The sequence below is a fragment of the Eufriesea mexicana genome, unplaced genomic scaffold (genome assembly GCF_001483705.2).
Source record: "Eufriesea mexicana isolate 0111107269 unplaced genomic scaffold, ASM148370v2 scaffold471, whole genome shotgun sequence".
Taxonomy (NCBI): Eukaryota; Metazoa; Arthropoda; class Insecta; order Hymenoptera; family Apidae; genus Eufriesea; species Eufriesea mexicana.
Window position 1 is genome coordinate 191,064 of NW_016908635.1, and position 24,693 is coordinate 215,756.

General features: G+C 31.4%; 1 protein-coding gene across 1 annotated transcript; it reads right to left on the reverse strand.

Moving 5' to 3' along the window:
- Nucleotides 1-4,093: 4,093 nt before the first annotated feature.
- On the reverse strand, nucleotides 4,094-6,713 carry LOC108545535 (uncharacterized). The gene is made up of 2 exons (XM_017897212.1): nucleotides 6,627-6,713; nucleotides 4,094-4,432 (listed from the first exon to the last, which is right to left on the reverse strand). The coding sequence occupies exons 1-2, from the start codon at nucleotides 6,711-6,713 to the stop codon at nucleotides 4,094-4,096; spliced, it is 426 nt and encodes a 141-aa protein (XP_017752701.1).
- Between the last annotated feature and the right edge of the window lie 17,980 nt (nucleotides 6,714-24,693).

Below are 24,693 nucleotides of genomic sequence, written 5' to 3' on the forward strand. Positions count from 1 at the left end.
AAATCTGTAATACAATTTATATATACATACATATACACAATGTTAAAATGATGTTAGAGGAATGTCAGTGAGCTTTATAATCTAATTAATATTCCCAAATTCTTATGCAAAGATACCAAATGTACAACAAACATCTAGAATAAAAAGGCATATCAAATTCAAGTATTAAAAGAATAAATCAACAAAGAAATAAATTAAAGATTAATAAAAATGATGTGTCATTAAACCCACATATTTCCATAATTAACATTTGGGTTTTAAAAATTAATAACTTTATTAATAATTTTGCCATAGTTATAAATGCACAACTCTCTAACGATTAATTTAACAATAATTATAAAATATTTAATTAAACGATATAAAAATTATATAATATATTATGTATACAATATATATTACATAAAAATTTATATATAAATTATAAATTAAACGATAATTTAAAAATAAACTCGTGGATTATGTGCATAAAACATGTTCTTATAAAAGGAAGTGCAGGATAATATAAAAAAATGACTACTGTACGCAGTCTGCATAATTACGCGACGTTCATTGTCATCGCCAAAAAAGTAATTTGGTCATTCTGCTTCTGACGAACCAGCTTGTATACATAATTTGCATAATTATGCAGACTTTGACCATTTACATCGCAGAAAATCGGAATAACCTCTCAGAAATATCCTCCATGGGGGGGCAGTAAAATGGCCACAAATAATTTTAAATTTGAACGAAGCGATATTGATCCAACAATGAACGAATTCGTAAAACGTGCGTCCATTTTGTGCTTTGCAGAATAGGTGAAAACTGCGTCGATTTGACCCTTTATGAATTTCGTCGATATTTTATGCATAAATCGATTAACGATTACCGGATTTATCTTCTAGCGTGGACGATCATTCGTGACATGGTTTAACGCAAAGCGACAAACATAATCGGCTGAAACGTAAAAATAGCAACAATTCAGCTTTTTACAATTCTTTTCCTCTTTTTAAAATAAAAATAGGTTTCCTTGTTAAATATAATAGAAAATATTATTTTCAAATCTTTAGCATAAATTAGGATTAAAATGAACGAGAAATACTTGCTGTGTAAGCTGTAATAATTAGCACTAGAATTATCAATCTGTACTATGTACCTAAATATCATTTACATAGATAAGGATAATTAAAGATTAAAATAATAATAATTGATTAATTAATATTAACTTTTCCAAAAGAAGCTGCATATTTTTAGTAATTGGCGAAATAAGAATATAAAAATAAGAAGTATGATAAAATAAAATAAAAGTAAAATGAAAATAGGAAGTCTATAACGAGTAATTTTCATCCTTTTGGTAATTATAGTGTTAATTATGTATGTATAATATTGCAAAAGATATGAATACTAGTATGGAAGTTTGAAGCAAGGAATTAATTACTAGGATAGTTGTAAAAATAAATAACTAACGTTCGTAAAAGTATTGATCAGGATCACTTAGTTCAATTCGTTTCTACACTGTTACACTGTTATAGTTCCTCTACTCTCACAGATTTCTTTATTCTTGTTTTGAAATTTGTCTTAAAACAATAGTAATTTTTACTAGTAGGGACATTGTTATTTACAGTGTTTAATGAAGAATTTGTGGAACTCTGAAGCTCATAATAGTAGTATTTCTGAAATAGGAGTAATTTTATTAAGTATTTTATCTAAATTCCACGCGTGTGATTTTCAAGCAATATTTAAACAATTGGACGAATTAAATGAATATGAGATAATTTGAAGATTGATAATTTAAAAAATGTAAAAAAGAAAAAATAGGAAACCTTATATCTCATTTCTTTATCTTATATCTCCTAAAATGTCATAACTTTAATATATATTGGAGGAAAATTGTAAAGGAAGACTACAGCAATATTATATAATTTTATTACAAATGAGTGTCTCAGAACTATTTGTATGTAATTTTGTGTGTTATTATTGCTATAAGTAGTAGAATTAGCGAACTGTAATATCTACGTAAGTTTAGTATATTACATAGATAGTAACAATTGGAATATATTCGAAGCAATGAAGTTGTTATAAAAATAAATATTAATTTTGTCCAAGGTAGATATATAATTTTAACAATTTCGTCTAATTTAGTAGTTTTGCTTAAATTTCAATACCAAATACTACATTTTTATCTATTATTATTTACAATCTATTTTTTACAGTAATATTGATTTCTGTGAAACTTTAAAATACATTAGAAAATTATAAAGGAAGACTACAGCAATATTATATAATTTTATTACAAATAAGTATCTGAGAACTATTTGTATGTAATTTTGTGTGTTATTATTGCTATAAATAATAAAATTAGCGAACTATAATATATACGTAAGTTTAGTATATTACATAGATAGTAACAATTGAAATATATTTGAAACAAGTAGGTCCATACAATGAAGTTGTTATCATAAAGATAAATATTAATTTTGCCCATAAGTAACTGTATAATTTTAACAATTTCATATAATTTGGTAAACTGTATAATTTTAATAATTTCATCTAATTTGGTAGTTCTGCCTACATTCCAATACCAAATACTACCTTTTTATCTATTATTATTTACAATTTATTTTTTACACTAATATTGATTTCATATTATCGAGTTTTAATAAATTCAAAGAAATTATATCAATAACCACTTTCACGTTAGTAATACAAGACCGAAATCGAACACTGAAACAATATACTTATTTATATGCAAAATTCATCTGCGAAAAATCCATGAATGGCAATAATTGAAATCAATAGCAATTTATTCACGAATGAACTCTTTTCATTTACACCTCTCGATTCGGCTGAAAAAAGCCTCTTTAATCGACAGTTACAAAACGAAGAGGTAAAAAGAGACCTACCTAACGAACTCACTCTAACAGATCTCCGGTTTCTCATCATCGCTGGCTAGGCTGAAACCGCAGTGGTCGAAGAACTCTTGCATTTTGCTCGTTCGATTGAATTTCTTCCCTGGAAAATCGACTTGAACTCTATTCGGTCGACCGTACCAGAGATTAGCAGTCATTGGAACCTTGTGACCTCTGTTCTCCTTCGAGATTTCTAACCAATAGAGACTAGGCTTGGTGCGATCGCATCGCGGCTTGGCCGCGTCGTAACCATCCACTCTGTGAAGGCGCTCGTACGCCGATTTTCTGCTCTCTTCTTTGTTATTGTTAAAATACGAGATCGAATGTCGCGGAGCGAATGGTTCCAACTGAAATCAATTCTATCTCCAATTCTCTCTCCCACATGTACTGGGTGATTCTTAACACTAGAACTACCGATCTTTAGTGGGTACCTAACAATAACGTGCACAGATTATAGTAATCTCAAGCGATACGACGAATATGAGTGAATATATCGATTACAGTTCTTTCTTAATATGAGTTGATACCAATTTTATTCTTAAAGCAGGTGTATGTGTTCGGTGATTGCAAAAAGGAAAATTCTGGGATCAGTCATTTTCATTGGGTTGGTAGTTCTAGCGTTATGTTATTATTGCTATAAATAATAAAATTAGCGAACTATAATATATACGTAAGTTTAGTATATTACATAGATAGTAACAATTGAAATATATTTGAAACAAGTAGGTCCATACAATGAAGTTGTTATCATAAAGATAAATATTAATTTTGCCCATAAGTAACTGTATAATTTTAACAATTTCATATAATTTGGTAAACTGTATAATTTTAATAATTTCATCTAATTTGGTAGTTCTGCCTACATTCCAATACCAAATACTACCTTTTTATCTATTATTATTTACAATTTATTTTTTACACTAATATTGATTTCATATTATCGAGTTTTAATAAATTCAAAGAAATTATATCAATAACCACTTTCACGTTAGTAATACAAGACCGAAATCGAACACTGAAACAATATACTTATTTATATGCAAAATTCATCTGCGAAAAATCCATGAATGGCAATAATTGAAATCAATAGCAATTTATTCACGAATGAACTCTTTTCATTTACACCTCTCGATTCGGCTGAAAAAAGCCTCTTTAATCGACAGTTACAAAACGAAGAGGTAAAAAGAGACCTACCTAACGAACTCACTCTAACAGATCTCCGGTTTCTCATCATCGCTGGCTAGGCTGAAACCGCAGTGGTCGAAGAACTCTTGCATTTTGCTCGTTCGATTGAATTTCTTCCCTGGAAAATCGACTTGAACTCTATTCGGTCGACCGTACCAGAGATTAGCAGTCATTGGAACCTTGTGACCTCTGTTCTCCTTCGAGATTTCTAACCAATAGAGACTAGGCTTGGTGCGATCGCATCGCGGCTTGGCCGCGTCGTAACCATCCACTCTGTGAAGGCGCTCGTACGCCGATTTTCTGCTCTCTTCTTTGTTATTGTTAAAATACGAGATCGAATGTCGCGGAGCGAATGGTTCCAACTGAAATCAATTCTATCTCCAATTCTCTCTCCCACATGTACTGGGTGATTCTTAACACTAGAACTACCGATCTTTAGTGGGTACCTAACAATAACGTGCACAGATTATAGTAATCTCAAGCGATACGACGAATATGAGTGAATATATCGATTACAGTTCTTTCTTAATATGAGTTGATACCAATTTTATTCTTAAAGCAGGTGTATGTGTTCGGTGATTGCAAAAAGGAAAATTCTGGGATCAGTCATTTTCATTGGGTTGGTAGTTCTAGCGTTAAGTGCATATTAACCCTTTGGACTCGAAGATTTCTTCATTGTGAAGATGCAATTCGAAGCTCTTCTTAGATTTTTATAAGCTCACTGATACTCTTCATGCTAAAATTAAAAAAAGAAAATCGTGAATTTGCGTAAGAAACGAATAGGATAATTTTATTTCGATGTTCTTAATATAATTATCATCATCCATTATTTAAGTTATGGTGTTAAGACAAACGGTGACTGAAAGTCACCCCTCGAGTGCAAAGGGTTAACTCACTCGCGCCACTCACGATTAATTCGTCACTCAAACTGTAGATTGTTTTTTCAAAAGCGAGTTACATTCGTTACAAATTAATTTTAAAACGAGTGGGTTGCTCATAGAAACGCGATAAATATTTCCATTTATCTATAGAGATGCCATAAATTATTTAAAAATTTAAGGAGTTTCATGTGAACTCAACTTCTTTTTTTATTTCGAGATTTACGTAAAACCAGGTTTTCAGGCATCAAGTAAATATAAACTGATTTTATATTTGAATTTTCTCTTATTCTTCTAGTCCCTGTACTATATTTTATATATGTATATGTTACATATATAAATCTACTTTTAAAAGAATTATTATAAAATTGTATTTATTTATTTGTTTTCTTGCGAAAAGTTTTCAAAATAGAAAAATAATAATTTCTTCAATATGAATGTGATTTAATATAATACTTTTTAGATTTTTAAGTTTAAAACACGGAAGGTTGAGAACCATTGATAATTACAAATTAAAATTATAAATTATTATGCAACGAAGTAACCTATGACATTATTCAAAATTTTCTAAGTATATCCGTTAATCAAAAATTTGTATTATCTTTTCCAACATAATTTTAACATTCGGCTTCAGACGTATTAGATTAATGTTTGCACGAGGGTTGGTTAACATTAACATTTTTATTATGTAGTTACCTAATGTAATTACAATTTAAATATTTGTTTCTTATTGATAATAACATTTAATAATAAAAAGTAATACAATTTTTCGATTTTCACATATTTCTAAATATTTTATCGAAACAATGTAGAAAACAAATAAAAATAACAGCATAACTTTAACAATTTCTTAATTCTATTAACAACATTAATTTTATTGCTACTTTATTGCAACTTCTATTACTAACAATATTAAAAATTCATTGTATATATTACAGACGTTGATAGTATACATAATATGTAACAAAATTTTATCTATAATAGATAAAAAAATATTTTATCTAATTTCTTATATCTTAAAATATCAATATAATAATAAATATAACAAATATCTGTATAAAATAAATGTATATGCGAAATCTATGTATGTAATAAATAAAAACGTGCAAAAGTAAAAATACAAAAATATAGTAACTAATCATGTAAAAATATAATCAAGTACACATACTAATAAATATAATTAAATCTGATATAATATAATATATTAATATAAACTAATATAGTTAAAGCAACAAATATATATAACTATAAATACAATAAAAGTATGAAAAAATAAAAATATAATAAATAAAAATACCGAGACGTAATAAATAAAAATCAAATTTAAATATAATAAATCCACGTTTATAAATATTCTCTCTTTATATCTGTCTGTGCAATTTATTCCCCGGAAACAGAGATGCATACATTTAAAAATCACCCTATGAACACGCATGGGACAGTTCGATACTTAATCCAAGATAAGCTCGCGCACCATCATCCGAGATAACGGTATCGAATAGCTGCAAAGAAAATTTCATCCCGGGTGATAGATTTCCGGGCACGACGGGAAATGGTTTTTCCGCGTCTCACGGGGTTGTCTCGGTTTAACGTGAACCAACTATCCCCGGAACAGAACGTTCGAACATCGCTCTCTCGACGTTAATTATTAAACTCTTCGTTTGGAAAGTTCTCTTACCACGGGATATTGCCTCGATGCTCTTCGAATGTACTCCTCTTTCGCCCGCATCTGCACCCAAGGAATGACGTATTCCGTCCGATCCATTTTCTTATCTCCCTTATCTTTAACACGAGGCACGATTTACAATTGTGGCAATTAACTGCGAATTTCCAGATGTCACCGGATTAAAACCATCCTGTCCACGAATATCGAGTAAACTGAAGCTGTCAAGAATAACATTTCGTTAAACAAAGGATACCGAGAAAGAATATGAAATTCGTTATCTTACCTGAGTGTATAACACGAATGTAACACGAATATAGCTCGGAATAAGGAAAATTCATCCCGAAAGGATCGATTGTCACAGAATAAAATAGTGTCTGATAGAAGAAATAAACATAGAGGTTAACTTTGTCACGAAACTTCGTAATTCTGCGAAAGCTTTTATGTATTTATGTGAATGGAGTGTTTTATTGATATACATCTTGACACACGGATTTTTCTTGTTAAGATACTTCACAGGAGACAAAGAATGGTTTTAATAACTTGAAACACGCGGAGAGCGAAAATAAAATTGTTTAACAAGTGCCACGACGCGCCATCTCACGAAATACGCAACAAGTTCTCCCGGGTAAATCATTAGTTCGGCGATTTTGTGCCATGCGGCGCTGCTTGTATAATTCCTACTAGTTTCCGCGGAAGTGAACATAATCGAAATTAAATTGAAAGAGTCTCTTAATTAATCGCGGTAAAGAGCGCCCGATAAGCTGCAGCATAGTTTTCCCTTACGGTTCTGGCCTTTGGTCAACTTTCATTAACTTAGTTTCGAGCGATTCGTTTAACATTTCACTTCATCATTCGTGTGCTTCCGCCGTTATGCTTTCTTTTCCATTCTGAAATGTTTTCCTAATGATTTGCAAGGAAAGATTCGATTATAGATATACAGTATTATATTATAGATATATAGTTCGATGAAATCTTTCGTTTTCTTTTACGTTTAGAATTTTCGATAATGGCTTACGATTGACAGCATTCCAATTTACAGTCACTGATCTAACAAAAGCACATAGATACTATTAATTTCCATTAATAGGGTGACACTTAACCTCAATCGACAATCGTGCAAAATTTTTTAAATAAATAAATATATATATTCCAGGAATTGATAAAAGTAAAAAATTAACAAATTAAATAATTAATATATAACAGTACGATTAAAAATTATTCTATATTTACGAAATATTCGTGTTAATAATAACAATTGTCATAAATAATACATTAATTAAGACTGGTCTACGTCTAAAATTTTTAATAGTGGCTCATGATTGAGAATATTCAAATTTAAAAATAGAATTGTACTAAAACACCAAAGCATGTACTTACTTTTACTTTTTTGTAATTACGTTATCACTTAACCTCAATGAACAATTATGACAAATTTCTTACATAAATATATATACTTTACTGACTACACAAAAATGGTAGAGTGATGATAAATAATTAAAGAGCAGAAATAATTAAAAATTATTTTGCGTTTACGAAATACTTGTATTAGTAATAACGTGCCATACATATTATATTAATCAAAACTGGTTTATGTCTAGAATTTTTGATAATAGCTTATAATTAAGAACATACAAATTTAAAAGTAACATTGTTTTACAAAAACATCGGGGTATGAACTTTCTTTTATTGAATAATTAAATTATCACTTAACCTCAATGGACAATTATAAAAATTTCTCACGTAAATATATATACTTTACTGACTATACAAAAATAGTAGAGTGATGATAAATAATTAAAGAGCAGAAATAATTAAAAATTATTTTGCGTTTACAAAATACTTGTATTAGTAATAACGTGCCATACATATTATATTAATCAAAACTGGTTTATGTCTAGAATTTTTGATAATAGTTTATAATTGAGAACATACAAATTTAAAAATAACACTGTTTTACAAAAACATCGAGGTATGAACTTTCTTTCATTGAATAATTAAATTATCACTTAAATTAAATTATCACTTAACCTCAATGGACAATTATAAAAATTTCTCACGTAAATATATGTACTTCGTGACTGAATAAAAATGGTAGATTAATCATAATTAACATATAACACGAATAACTAAAAATTACTTTACATTTACGAAATATTTCCATGAATAATTACAAGATGTAACAAATCTATTATGTAGGAGTTTCTTTGTACGCTAATTAAGGGGTGGTGAACCATAAGAAAAATGAAACGCGGAGAAGCCATAAACACATAACAAAGGAACGGAATTCCTGGAAATTTCATTTCCTCGTAAAGCAGAATAACTGCGTAGATACATAAATACAAATTACGTATGCATATTGCTACAGATTCACACAGTGTGCCTCAAGCGTATTCCATGGAAGGTAGAACTGAATACAATAAGAATACGTATGTTAATGTTTTCTCTTGAACGATTACATTTTATGTTCACGCGTAACATGCATGCATAGGCATCGCATATATTCAACACTGTTAGAGCAAAAGGGCAGGAGTACATCCTCGAGAGAACTTGTTTATTCATTCTTATTTCTGAGTAAAATGTCACGTGTCGTGGCATCTGTGAAACAATGAGTGTACGAAAGAAGGAGTCTGCTATTCAAATTTGTGGCATTCGTGAAATTCAAATGAAAGTATTAAGCCATTCTTAGAAATAATAACGTATTACGTTAATCTCGTGTTATATAGGGTGTTCCACTTAAATGAGATCAACTAAATATCTGCCTTATTTTTACTGTATGAAAATACTTTCTGGGACAAAGTTGCACGGTTTCAATTACTATATATAATTATGACAAGATTTTATTCTATAATTAATTTTTTTTTTTTTAATGAGATTGTAAGGTTATTGGTATTTATTTCATTGGTTTATTAGTTTCTTCATACAGCAAGAAATAAAGAAGATACTTAGGTGATCTCATTTGGCTGAGACACCCTATAGATAAGAATATAACGTAAAAAATATAAACCTGAAATTTTGAAATTTTGAACATTAATTTTGTTAATTGATAAGGATAATAAGAAATATGTTTAAAATAATAATTTGCAACATTAACAAATATTTTAATGTAAGATGTGGATTAAATTAATTTATTTAGATAAATGTATTGAAATTTTTATTTTGCACTGCGAGGGTCATGATAAGTCTGGCATAATATTAAGTAAATATATCACGTACCTTCATGTGTATACAGTCTATCCCAAGTTTTAACAATAAAACGTGAGTCGAATGTATGAAAATATTTTAGACAAACATTGTCACTTCGTTTCCAGAATATAAAGTTGCGAAGTTATTTGTAATTGTCGAAAGATATTATTTGACCATCAAATAAAACTAAAGAATTTTACATTTTAGTACCGAGGTGTTATTTTCGCGGAAATTTTATTATAGGTGTTGTAAAAAGTTAGAAAAATTTTCGAAATAAATGTTACTTTTTATTCTTTATATATATGTTACAAATAAAATAGTTTTTATACACTATACACAATATCCTTTGTATTATATACGCAATTAATAACATTTTCACGCCGATTCAATTATGATTTTCATATTCTCAATCTGCTTTTAAATTTTGGCAAATATTTACAATTTTATAATTGTAATTCCCAAATGTATATCCAGAGAATTACATCTGAGTATAGTGCATTGGATAGCACTATAATTTTATTAAAATCAATCATTTATAGAAACGAAGTTGCAACAATTGTTTATTTAAAAACTCTTCTCTTATTTTTAGATTTTTTTTTCACTTTCATTATCTGCAATAAAATATGTTATAATCGTCCAAAATTTGAAAAAACTTGGAGGAAAAATAGAAAATTATTTTATTCATATTAGTTTTAAGACTAATGTAAGTAGATCATATATTTAATTACAATACATTTTGTTAAATTATTGTTAATCTTAGACTTTCAATTAATTATCATATTATACGTATAATTTTCATAAATACCAAAATTTGATTATGTCAACAAAAATATTATCCTACACATTTGCATACAAGTATTAAAATTAAGTATGTTATTATTAAAGTTACTATGAAAAGTTATTATTAAAAAATACCTCGAGAAATATGAAAAATTTGGAAAAGTGCTTGGAACAAAAATTGTTCTATACGATTATGAAATGATCCTGAAAGCACAATGAATGTTACATTCAAATCTTATCTAAAGTTATTATTAAAAAATATCTCGAAAAATATGAAAAATTTGGAAAAGTGCTTGGAACAAAAATTGTTCTATATGATTTTGAAATGACTCTGAAAGCACAATGAAGGTTACATTCAAATCTTTAAATTTTTAATTAATATAGAGTAATCTAAAATATTTACTATATTTTTATTGCATATTCCTTTAACAATTATTGAAACTTATTCAATACACAGATTATATAATTCCATCTAAAACATTTTTTCGAATCTTTCACATTTTTCGAGATATTTAGTAGTCGCATTCAAAACGGCCACACTGTATATTATTCGCGTTAACAGATAATTTTAAATTCTTAGAGACGATTTATATCGATCAATTTTCTTTTTTTTTTTTTTGCCTCGTCGATTAAAGAAAGAAAATCTGAATACAAAAATTTCTACGAAACGAACGGCTCTTATAATTCGCGGACCAAGATCGAAACTTCAGCTTCAAAAATTAGCATCGAGGTCCCGATAAACTGTAGCGATACATTTGCGTAATTTTCATTTACATTGGACGCTGCTGCGTCGAGTTCGTTACGATATGCATCGCGTCGAGTGGAGCGGAGTCGAGTCTAATCAAACTGAACCGAACACGGAACGCGGTTAATCGTCTAATCAAATTAGTAGAAACAGATGTCAGGGATTAGCTGAATATCTGACCCATCCATGAATCACGTTTTACCGTTTACCGACGATCCCTATGGCTTCTACAGTGTTTCATTTTTCTTCCTCAACTATGGTAACCTTATCTTCTAAAATTTCACGTTAACCTCTTCAGGGACGAATTCTTTTTTTTAGTTAACGTTACTATGATTTCAAAGCAGTAATTATAAAGTAAAATTACCGCTATTGGTGATAATATTCGACATGGTTTTTTTTTTTATTGTTAAGGGATTCTATGGTGAATGGAATTCCACCAAATGATTCCAATTTTCTTTTCACTTACAATAACCATAATTTTGAAAAACTAAACACACTTATGTGTGCCAGTATCCTAGAAGAGGTTAAAGAAATACCCGATTGTTCGAAACATGATCTTAAATTAATGATTTTAGAATAAATAATAAATGCTCGATATGAAATAAATAATTTTAAAGCAAATAATAATTGTTCGTAATAAAATTGTTCCATATTATTTTCGGTAAAATTATTTTTAATAAAATTAATAGTTTCAAGAGTTTTAGATAATAATTGCTCGAAACGAGATTGAAAATTTTAATAATTAATCATTTTAAATAAAGATTGGTCAAAATTAGATTTTCAATTTTGATGGTAATCTAAAAATTAGTAACAATTATTCTAAGACAGGTTCACAATATCGACTATTAATAATTGCTCAAAATCAGGCTAATAATTTGAATAATTAATAATTTTAAAACCAATAATTGTTTAAAATAGAATTAAAAATTTTAACAGCTTTTAAACGAAATAATAATTGCTCAAGATAAGATTACTAATTTTAATAGTTTCTAAATTAATGACAGCTGTTGAAAATAAGATTAACAATCTCTTAAAAATTAATAATAATAGCTCATAGCTAAATCAGAATATCTAAATGAAAAACAATATTTAGCAAATTATTTTCAATAAAATTAACAGTTTCAAGACTTTTGGATAATAATTAATAATAATTGCTCGGAACGAATTTTGATAATAATTTAAAAATTAGTAGCAATTATTCTAAGACAAGTTCACAATATCGACTATTAATAATTGCTCAAAATCAGGCTAATAATTTGAATAATTGATAATTTTAAAATCAATAATTCTTCAAAATAAAATTACCCAAGATAAGCTTACTAATTTTGATAGTTTCTAAATTAATGACAGTTGTCGAAAATAAGATTAACAATCTCTTTTGAAATGAATAATAATAGCTCAAAACTAAATCAGAATATTTAAATAAAAAAGGATAGTTAACAAATTTGATAAAAGCAGTACCACCGTAAAAGTCAACCGAATTGCAATCCAAGCTCAATTTGAAAGGACCAAACCATATGCTCTACATGCCCATATCCTCGAGCATTCCTTCCCAAAGCCTCGGACAAGTCGCATGAAAATTTCATCCAGAGAAATTACATCGTGTCAAACTCTCATGCCCAAGGACACCTAACTTGTCCAAAGTCCCAACATCCGGAACCACCTGGAACAAACGGCTCGAACAAAGCTGACGAAGAAGCGCGATCTAGGAAAGAAGGCAGGAACAGGAAGTGCATCCTTCACGATTGTACAGGTAAGGGTAGCGGGTAGCCTAATCTCGCGCAGGCCATCTGAGGGAGTAACGAATCGGGAAGAGGCATTTGGCCAACTCGGACGTATTTCTACGTCGGCGAGGAGATGGCGAGCAGGTCGGATATGGTATCGGTGATCCTGTAACTCTTCTCCAGTCTTACCGAACGGCACGAGATCGGTCAAAGCGAAGCAAACGGAGAGAAAAAGGGAGATCGTGGCGGAAAGACGGAGACCGGGAAACACGAATGAGAGAAGAAGCTTGAGAGAAGAAAAGGAGGGGCAAGAAAAGGGGAAGAGAGAGGGAGAGGGAGAGAAAGAGAGACTTAATCATAGAAGGAAGGCGGGGAAGGAGCAGAGGAAGAGGGAAAGATGTGAGGACATGAAGGTACTGAAAGAAGGGGTTAACGGGAAGTAGAAAGTGGAGGTGGAGATGGCTAGGGGAGGACAGGGGTATGCCATACGACACACAGGGCAGAGTTTAATCAGGTTCGACTAGTTAGTTGGCAGGTGCGAGGAAGGAGAACCGAGTGGCCTCCGAGAAGCAGCGTGGCTCCTGCGTGTCGCTACTTTAAGCAAGAAACGTGCTTCTAGCAGCCACCGGACGCACAATACCACGGACAGCAGGACTACTTTCGTGCTGGAAATGCGACTATCGATTATCGATAAGTTATCGATATTCGATCAGGAAGCCCGTTCCGCTCTCTAGTAGAAATCGGCGCTTTTATTTCAAATAAAGATAACAAACAGAAGAAGAGCAAGCACTTTCTTCGAATAGGATAACGAGCGAGGTTATTCCAGAATAAGAATATTGAGAAATAAATTTCGAAATGTTAGTAGCGAACGAGAAATAATTCACGAATTTGATAACGACTTGGTTATTTCAAATAATAGCCAAAATAACGATTACATGGACAGGGTGAGTCTGGTAACTGGGCCGGGACATAGCTTTGTTCCAGGTGAGTTTGGAAAAATTCAGAGGAGAATTTTGCACTATTTAATGAACTCTGTTATTATTTGGTGCGATTGTTTTACGAGTGCATTTGCACAGTGGAATTGTATATTTTTTTTCAAGCAAATCGATACTTTAGTATATTTTGGTATGGTGGTCTCTATGTAAAATAAATTTAATTTCCTATTTATTCTCTTCCATTCATTGGACCTTATTGGTTATATTTATTCAATTTATTAAATTTTTACTTTTTATTTATGTATTTTTATTTATTGGATCATATTAGGTCTTCTTATTTACTTTATTAAATGTTTATTTTTTATTTATTTCATTTTATTTAAGTGGATCTTATTAGGTCTCTTTATTCAATTTATTAAATGTTCACTTTTTATTTATTTATTTTTATTCGTGGGATCTTATTAGGTCTTTTTATTCAATTTATTAAATGTTTACTTATTATTTATTTATTTTTATTCCTGGGATTTTATTAAGCCTTCTTATTCAATTTATTAAATGTTTAATTATTATTTATTTCTTTTCATTCATGGAATCTTATTAGGGCTTTTTATTCAGTTTATTAAATGTTCACTTTCTATTTATTTATTTTTATTCGTGGAATCTTATTAGGTCTTTTTATTCAATTTATTAAATGATTACTTATTATTCATTTCTTTTCATTCATGGAATCTTATCAGGGCTTTTTATTTATTTCTTTTCATTTATGGGATCTTATTAGGTCTTTTTATTCAATTTATTAAATGCTTACTTTTTATTTATATATTTTTACTCATTGCATTTTATTAGGCCTTTTTATTCAGTTTATTAAATGTTCACTTTTTATTTATTTATTTTTACTCACTGAATTTTATTAGGCCTTTTCATTCAGTTTATTAAATGTTTACCTTTTATTTATTTATTTTTATTCATTGCATGTTATTGGATCTTTTTATAGAATTTATTAAACACTTTTTATTCATTCATATTTTATTTATTGAACCTTATTAGGTATTTTGATCGAATGTATTATATATTTACCTTTTATTTGTTTATTTTCATTTATTCATTTTTATTTATTAGATCTTATTAGGTCCTTTTATTGAATTTATCAGATCTTTACCTTTTACTTATTTTTATTTATTTGATCTTATAGAATCTTTTTATTAAATTTATTAAGTCTTCGCTTTCTATTAATTCTGTTTTATTTTTAGGATCTTATTCGGTCTTTTTATATAATTTATTGCATGTTTACTTTTTATTTATTAATTTTTGCTTATTATATCAACCAATTTGACAAATGGGAGGTTCATTTATCGATAACTTTATAGTCACGCACTCAGCGATCTTCATTCCCCTTCGTCCTTCTTCGTTCCCTTTTGTCAATGGCATTTTATCTCTTGATCCGTTCTTTCAATTCACGATGACATTCTACGCGGTGTTCTCACAATCGTTAAACGGTTATAATTTTAACCGCTGTCTTTACGGGGAATTCCGTTTTCCATACTCTGTCACGTCCCATTTTCCCTAGGAAGAACGTCGGGAACATGTCGAGATCCGGCGACGATACCGATACACGACTTACGATCGTCGAACTGATCGCACCGAGGAGATCTGATTGATCCACGATTCCAGGAATTCGATGATAGCTGCGAGGTTCCCGCTTTTCGAATCGTCGTCTTATTTTAGATCGAAGTAGGTTTATATCGGAGGTTAGACGTGCTTGAATTCCTACTCGAAAAATTAACCAGTGTGTCGAATGATAATAATTTGTCGGGGAAAAGGAGAATTAGGTTGTCGTGGATGAACAGTTCGTATTATCGATATCGTTTATTTGAGGTAGGAATTAAATTTCGTTAAATATCAACATTATTTTATCTACGAGGCTATCTTCTCTGAAAATTAAGACAGCCTGTAAGAAAATATCGACACACTATATTACAAGAAAATTCACCTAACCAAAAGATTCTGATTGTAATTTTTTAATTTCGATTAATTAATTAATTTCATTCAGTAATAATTAATATTAATAATTCTCGGTTAGGTTAGGTTAGGTTTGGTGAGACTCTGTGAATAAGTGTATAATAACATATTATACATGCAACAATTTTTTTTTTTAAGTGATATTTTAAGCAGATGAAATTTGTGATTCAATTTTCAAGACTCTTTTCGCTTTTCTTTAAATATAATTTTGTGATAGTACGAGATACGACAAAACATTTTCCACAAAAATTACTTGATTTTTAATACTCTATTAAGTCTGTAGTTCTATTCGGTCTATAGTGAATTTTATTCTGTTAACTATAGATCACACTATTGTAAAAAGAGCTCCGAAAAAAGAGTAGAGCCATAGTATGAAAATGTGCTGAAATTCTGTGGATTTGTTTGGCTCTTTTCAGAAAATTTTTCGCCCATAAAAATATTGTTCCATGTAGAACTCATCGTGCTCTACATGTACACAAACTTTCATCGAAATTAAAATTTTCTGATTAAATGAATTTCTTTTTAATATAGCGTGAGAATATAGAAATTTTAATAATAATTTTAATATAATATAGAATTTTATAATCCTGAAGTATGTTATAAAAAGCAACATTCTTATATCTGCAATTATCGACTTTAATTTTCTAGATGTTAGTAGAAAATTCATTTTCTTGGTATATCATCATCAGATCTAATAAATAACAAGACTTGATAAATGTGTCTGTGATTATTTAACGGACACATACAAATGAGTGGAATTTAATTAATAGTATATATTAAGAGTAATATAATAAATTAATAGTATTCGAAGATTGTTTTAAATATTTCGAAAATTAAAGCTGGTTATTATTTACACGTATGGATAGAAAATTGCTCAAAATGTTGCCGTTTAAGACATATTTTGAGATCAAAACATAGTAAAGTATGCACAGTAAAACCTCATTTATCAGAATTGTCGGAATAAAATTAACGAAACGGTCAATTATCGAAACAGACAAGTCAGTATTGTTTAACAGGTGAAAAGAATTTCTTTCTAAGAATCATTTTCTATTTAATTATTGGTTAAACGTATATAAAAATTGAAATATGTAAAGGTAAGTATCAGGGATTTTTTAAATGCATTTTACTCATTTTACACAGTTTTTTGCACAATTCGTATTCACGGTGCAAAAAGAGTCCTAGATAAACTTATTTAACGACAAATGTCGCGCAGAATGAAAAAATGAACCGTTGAAAAAGTTACCGAATCAATTATCGAATAGCAAAAGGTCTAAAAATGTCGGTGATGAAAGTCTAAGAAAAGGTGATGAAATGCTGACGTCTTGTAACATATCAGACTATAAAAGCCCAGATAAAGATGTCATGATTGAATGGCTAGTTAGCGATAAGATGAATAACGAATTAACGAAATATTATTAATTTGCTATAAATAATTCACAAAAAATTAATAAATTATTATTAGTACACAAATAATGAAACGTGGGGCAATTAATAAATGAAGCAAGTTCAATAGAAATGAAAACGATGCAGAAGGAAGAGAGAAAAACGAATATAATTCGAATTTTATTTCTACACATTCAGAAGTATTCGTTGCTTTAGAAACGGGTTTAACTCGTCATAATTTGATGACTCTGACATCGGGTTTCGGTGTTAAAATTGATTACGAGTCGTCACGTAAGTTTTAAACCTGTCGGACAATACCATACAAATCAAAATTATTAAGACAACTCGCTTTTTTCATTTCTTCGTTGTGTCATATTAATAATCGTATAAAATAGCAGCACAAACGCTTGAAATTAATATATACATATTGTGTCTGAAATCAGAGCTGGAGAAATCACCAGCTGTTTTATTCTTTTACCGTTACGTAGCGAAATTAAATAGTTGATTTCAGGCCTGACATCTCGAAGTTAAATGGTAAATTAAGATAGTTTCAAACACAGACAGAAGATACGAGCAGTAAAATCAAAACATTAAAAAAATTTAATTGGCAATTAAGAGAGTTTTGGAGACTATAGTAGGTATCAAAGAAAACTATTAAATTGTTATAAATTATTATAAACGAACTTTCTTAATAATAATAAAAAAAAGAAAACAGAAAAAATAAAAATATTCGACTATACGAACGTGTGACGTTTTGATTCAAATAATCGAATAAACAAAAATCCGAAAAAATTATATTACCTCTTATTTTGCGTTGCATTCGTTCACATTCGTTCACATTATCATAGCACAATTTTTACCAAAATAGAGAAAAGTAGAATCGTTAAATCAGGTTTGCAGCTTAGTCGTACTCGACTTTTTAATTTATGATACATCTGTATCGCAAAATTTTTAATATTTCGAAACGTAACGTACGTGACATAGATCACTATTATAATCATCGTCACATATAAGCCGTTCAGTGCACAAATTGATTAACTCCATAAAACAAAAAGTGGAGAAATGCAATGAAATAATGTATATTGTTTTTTAAAATTCCCTTTATAATTTAAATCGAAATAAATATCGTAGAATGCATAAATACAAATGTAACTTTCATCTAACGGTATATAAAATTTATAAGAAAAAATAGTCAAAAGGTAATCGTTAGTAACGTTACCATTTTTATGTTACTGAAGGAGTTAATCGATTTGGCGAGTAAAAAAGTAATAAATTTAAATTCGGTGTTTAAATTTTTAAGTTTTTTAACACGGAAAAGGAAAATTATAAGATATTTTTAATACAGATTTTTCATAAAAATGAATATTAATGGTTCTGTTATAATATATTATTATTTGTGAACCATCAGATGATTCACTATTTTGCACATCCACGTTATTATTAGTTTCACTCATCTCGATTATAAGGGTATAATTTTATTTTTTTAAAACCACTGAAAAATTGAAATAATTGTTTATAATAATTCAAACCAAAATACGATCTGGAAGTGATATTGAAAAGGCTGAAAAAATATGTAGTCCTGTAAGACTGGTAAAGTACACAGTAGAAGTTAAAATATACCAAATTAAACTTTATTCCTGATAATAACTAATTTGACTTCACAAGTACTTGCTTCTGCGAAAATTAGACTGTAACTGACTAATTTATTTTATTTAAATTCTGATAAGACAGCACTAAAAAATTCACCGTTGTCATTCATGGCTTGCTGGTGCATTTGAGTTGCATTATTGCAACGATTTACATTAGAGTACAGAGTTAATCAAAGTGACCTCTGAAATAAATTATTTATTATTCAGTGGTCAAAAAATTTTTGTCGTTTAATGGTGTTAATTTCAATTATCAGGGAAACTTATTATAAATATAAAAGTTACAATTATACTAAGTGCTTTGACACTTAAAGTTAAGATTTTTCAAAAAGCGGAGTTAATCGATTTGTGCAGTGGACGGCTCATATTCTTTTGCTTATTTCGATTTACAGATTCATCTGATCAAGTATCGACGCACGTTTCTCGAACACCCGGTATAACAAAAAGTCGTTGGAAACGTCGACTTTTACAACCCCCGTGAAAAAGCGTCGAAACCGAAACCACTCGTTTCCCAAGTAATTATCGACAGAGTTTTCGAACGGGTCGGTAAGCCATAACCTAAAAAATCCTAACCTATATCCCCGTACAGTGTCAGTCGGCCATTCAACATGCTCCGAGCAACATCCATCGTCCATTAACGAATTCGAGTCGATATCGAATTTCATTCTTGCTATCGTCGAGACACACACGGCGGCGACTTGTTTCCAAGAAGCACCTGACCGGGAACAGTACTGGAAAGTGTCAAAACGAAGCTCGGAATGGCGAATCGGCCGGGCGAAGAGGAGTCGGCCGGCTGATTTACAAGCGAAATGCAAATAAACCCAAAAAAAACTCTTTTACTGTTATTCGGAACATGCCCCGTCTGGCAATTTTTGCCACGGCTACGCCGGACTGCGCCTATATTTACCGAAACAGTGAGGCCGTCCTTTTTTCCCACGTGTCGCGAGGCGTGACCTCTCGCGATCGCATAGTCTACTAGGCCCCTCTCCGTTAACGAGCGATCGGCGTCGAATCGTCGGGGCGTTTGCGTTAATGGCGACGTGTCTCTTGTATACCGTTAAAGGCCTCCCCGATGCCCGATGTACCTAATTAATGGCACGTCCATGGCGCGGATACCAGTACGCCTACGGCGGGTTCAGCGGCTAGCGCTGACGCGCACGTGCGACGTCATGGCTAACATTCGTCTCACTTGCTGTCACGCTATTACCATCGCGTTTCAACTGCTCGGTAAATAGGCATACCTATGGCCGCGCGGAAGATTGCAGCCGGCAGAGACAGCCGGCACGTGCTTCTTGGCTTAGCGTCGGCCTTCTGTCACGCGTGTTCGGGGAGTCGAGGTATAATTAGCCCGCCGCTATCGCGGATCTAAACTTGTTCCCGTAATCGAGATATCCTGCTGGCCAGGTGGACGCGATCGAACGGTGCTCGGGCCGGGATCGATAAATTTCAACGAGTCGATGCAGAAATCTTGCAAATCGCGACCGCGGGGCCCACCTGGCCGCGCGGCCAATGAATACGGTTTTCCAGTTTATACTGTTACGATGCACACTGCTCGCGTTGTCACGCTGACACCACGGGCGTCTGACAGCATTAAGCATCGCTATGTTTTATGGCCTTTGTATAGGCTGCAGCCGCGCGGAATCTATGCGGGCCTCGATTGTGCAGGTAAAACCGATACGGAGGGTACAAAGCGATCGAGCAAGATATCGCGCCACTTGCGTGCACGTTTTACACGGTGTGGTTAGGTGTGCATGGGTAGGTGAGAGCGAAGCTGATAGACCAATTTTTCGATTCTCTCAGTCAATTCTGTGGACGAGCTACGTGTCTATGACGATATCTTGTTTAGATAGGCAAATGTGTGTCTATAACAATATCTTGGTCGGATAGGCAAACGTATATATGTAGAAATTGTTGGGAATTTCGTGAAGGAAATAGCCAAATGATTAACGTGCAGGGAAGTAACCGTATTCAGTTATACAGCGCGTGTATTTATAAAGGTTTAATATACGTGAAATTTATACACTTTGTGCAATATATGAATGAAATACTCGAGTCTTTTTTAATGCCACTGTTGGTCACAATATATAAAGTATCTGTGTACTGTTCCTGATCTGAGAGCGAAGAGCTCCGAGGGACAGCAGGCCGTTTTAAACCCCCAAAACCGACCCCTTGATGTCCAAACGTCGGTATTGGCCTGCAACCTCTAACAGGCCTGTCGTCATCGTTGCATGGGCGTAGCTGACTTCCAACAGAAATTCTTTATCGGGAACAAAATAGAGGTCTAACGATGTATATGAAATTTACTTAACCCTTTGCACTCGGGAGGTGCCCTTCAGTCACCATTTGATAAAATTTCGAAGCTCGATATTAATTAATATGTCAAATTTAAAGTAATATAACAGTGTGCAAGGTATCGAAATTAAATAATTCTACGTGTTAATTAGTATACGATTTCTTATTTACTGCTCAACAAATATTATCAGCTTTATAGCAGAAAATTTTTCATCTCGTACCCTTCTTTAGCCAAAAAATCGTCGAGTGCAAATGATTAAAAGATGCAACACAGTTCTAACAGTGCGACACATTCGCCCCTGTTAGAGTTGGAACATAATATTTCAAAGCTTGCTGCGAACAGACTGCTCACGATTGGGTCCTCAAGATCAACTCCAGGACTAAGCTCTGTCTTTCGAAACCAATGGTTATTAACACTAGATTTACGGATGCTATCTGTATACCTATTTCTAAGGACACCTGTCAAATAAACAGGTAAAGGAAACCACGTGCCTTTCTTCTTTTAACGATTAGTTTAATTTAGAAACAATTATATATTATATTAACAGTCTTAATATAAATTAACTAAATCTGTTACAATTGTATAATTGGAACAACCTTTCCGTCAAATTGACGGGTTCCGAAAATCTAGTGTTAAGCACTGCCAAAGGACGAGCGTTCTCGTGATAGAGAGACAATAGAACCAAGGATGTGCACTTGGTTCTCGAATCGATCACCTCCAAAGGAGGAGGAATGTCCTCCGTGCCAAGGTCAATGATGGAGGAACCCCCGTTTTCAGTGTGAGGCCCTTGGGGGTCCACCTGCGCGTTGGTAAAGCTTCTCGAGAGGTGACCATGACTGTGTTACTTTTGGTTCATGGCTTCGAGTCATCCGGAGGCAATGCACCTACTGACCTATTGTCAACCACGTCCTAAATTCTGACGTCTAATTTTCCTAAATTAGACGTTGAGGAACTGCTCCTATCTGGTATTTCGAAGCAATAAAGAAATTTGCAAAAATTAACAAGAAGGAAATAAAAATATAAAGTATCAAATGTCAAACTATTTGGCATTTAGGACCTGGCTGTTAGAGACCGGTAACGGGTCTTCTAGGCCTACTTTTTGTTCCACGCTCGGACAACTTAAATATTAAATCCTGAATAACTAAGTATTCGATTCTAAACACAGCCTATTTACCATTCCTACATATATATGACGATATTTTCTTCAGATATACAAATTTATATAACAATAGTCCAGGATGACGAAAAACTGGTTTTGAGGCACCAAAAATTGACAAAATAATAAGAACAGAATAAGACAAACTTAAAACTCATAAAACTAGTTTAACTCAGGAAAAGAACACCAAGATAACGAAACGAAAACACACAAAGACGCGCTCTAATTTAACTCTCTTTCCAACACCGAGTAACTCACGTTCGTGCTGGTCACAATTGATTTTTAAGGACACTGCTTTGGTCGTCAAGGGCCCTGCTTTTATGCTTTTCTCAACCCTCTATGGACCCCTGTAAATTTCAAATTACATGCTAATGTGTGAGTATTTTATTAAATACTGCATTCAACGTTATCGTCTTGATCACTACAGTTCGCGATTTTCCTTTCGATATATTTATAATTATTTTTACAATATCTCCCGTGGTTCCATTTTTAAAAATTCTAATTTTTTTTCATTTACCAGTTATTCGATCATAATAGGTTAAATTCTCTATGGCCCCCTATGACCTTTTCTCCACAAGATGGCGTGGAAAATTATCTTGTCTATCTATTGCACGTTATCTTGGCACAATAGTACAAACGTTGTTAATTCAAACTTTCAATATGAATTCGTTATAATAAAATTGTCAAAACTGCTGAATTTATTGATATTTGTTGATTTTGTGTTACATACAATTCTTATAGTCAAGAAAAATATATATTCGGTTCATAGAAGGTTAACCTACGCTTCACCTCCCCGTAGGGACCACGCAACTTAATTTTGTTATCCAACACAACCTTTCCATTTGTTTCTAGAAAATATTGATCGGTTTATAATTTGTTTTTGTTGACTGAAAAATTTAATTTTATTGACATTTTCGACTAATATCGTGGTTAGCTAATTTTTTTACATAAATAATAGAGGAAAATCCTAATGGGTTGCTGTAGCCATTTCTATCCCAATAGGTTTTGACTGAAAAATTTAATTTTATTGACATTTTCGACTAACATCGTTGTGAGCGTTTGTTTGCGATTTCTTTGGAAATGGTATCCTACAATAGTTTGTTCAAATATCCAAATATATATCTATAATAATATTTGCTGAGGTAATTAAATATATATCAATAATAATATTTCATTCGGGTAATCGAATACATAATCGATATTTTGTTCGAGCAATTAAATATATCTATATAATGATATCTTGCTCAGATAGTCGAATGTATGTCTATAACGATATCTCGATCGGATAGTAAAATATATAACTAACGATATTTAACCCTTTGCACTCGAGAGGTGCCTCTCAGTCACCATTTAATCAGATTCTAAAGATCGTTAAATAGTAAAATATATGACTAACGATATTTAACCCTTTGCACTCGAGGGGTGCCTCTCAGTCACCATTTAATCAGATTCTAAAGATCGTTGTCAATTAATATCTGGAATTTAAAATTGCCCAACGACGCGTGGAATATGTAAGTAAAATAATTCTACATCTTCCAATTAATTTGCATTTCTTATTTACTGTTTTGAAAATATCGTCGACATTATATGCAGAAAGTCTTCGAATTACTATTTTCCTGTAACGAAAAAATTGCCGAGTGCAAAGGGTTAACTGTCCAATTACATATTTAAAGAGTACTTAACACTAGATCTACGGAACCCGTGAATTTGACGGAAGAGTTGCTCCAATTATACGATGATAACAGATTTAGTTAACTTATATTAAGACTGTTAATATAATATATAATTGTTTTTAAATTAAACTAATCGTTAAAAAGAAGGGTACATGGTTTTCTTTACCTGTCAATTTGACAGGTGTCCTTAGGAATAGGTATACAGTTAGTGTCCGTAACCCTAGTGTTAATGTACTAACAAGCACGATATATCAAAATTTTAAAATCTCTAGGATTATTACTTGTTATTAATACTTGTTATTTCCATTTAAAGTGGGACCTGTGGAATTTACGATTAGAGGCTTAGTGCCACGTTAACGATGAATCGGTGATAATGAAATTCTACAGATGTATCATTAGTATAGAATCTTACTACAAACTGAGCAATTGTACCTTGACTTCGATTGATGAGGCTTGTGATTTATGGTAAAAAGTATTTGTACATCCAAGAATTTCGAACAACACTTCGTACAACTATATTTATTTAGCTACTCGTTTACAGA

Bases quoted from the DNA above. Each gene is read 5' to 3' on its own strand.
- LOC108545535 (XM_017897212.1), bottom strand. From the start codon at position 6,713: ATGGATCGGACGGAATACGTCATTCCTTGGGTGCAGATGCGGGCGAAA. The intron at 4,433-6,626 runs GTAAGAGAACTT...AATTGATTTCAG, and splicing joins CATCGAGGCAATATCCCGTG to TTGGAACCATTCGCTCCGCG.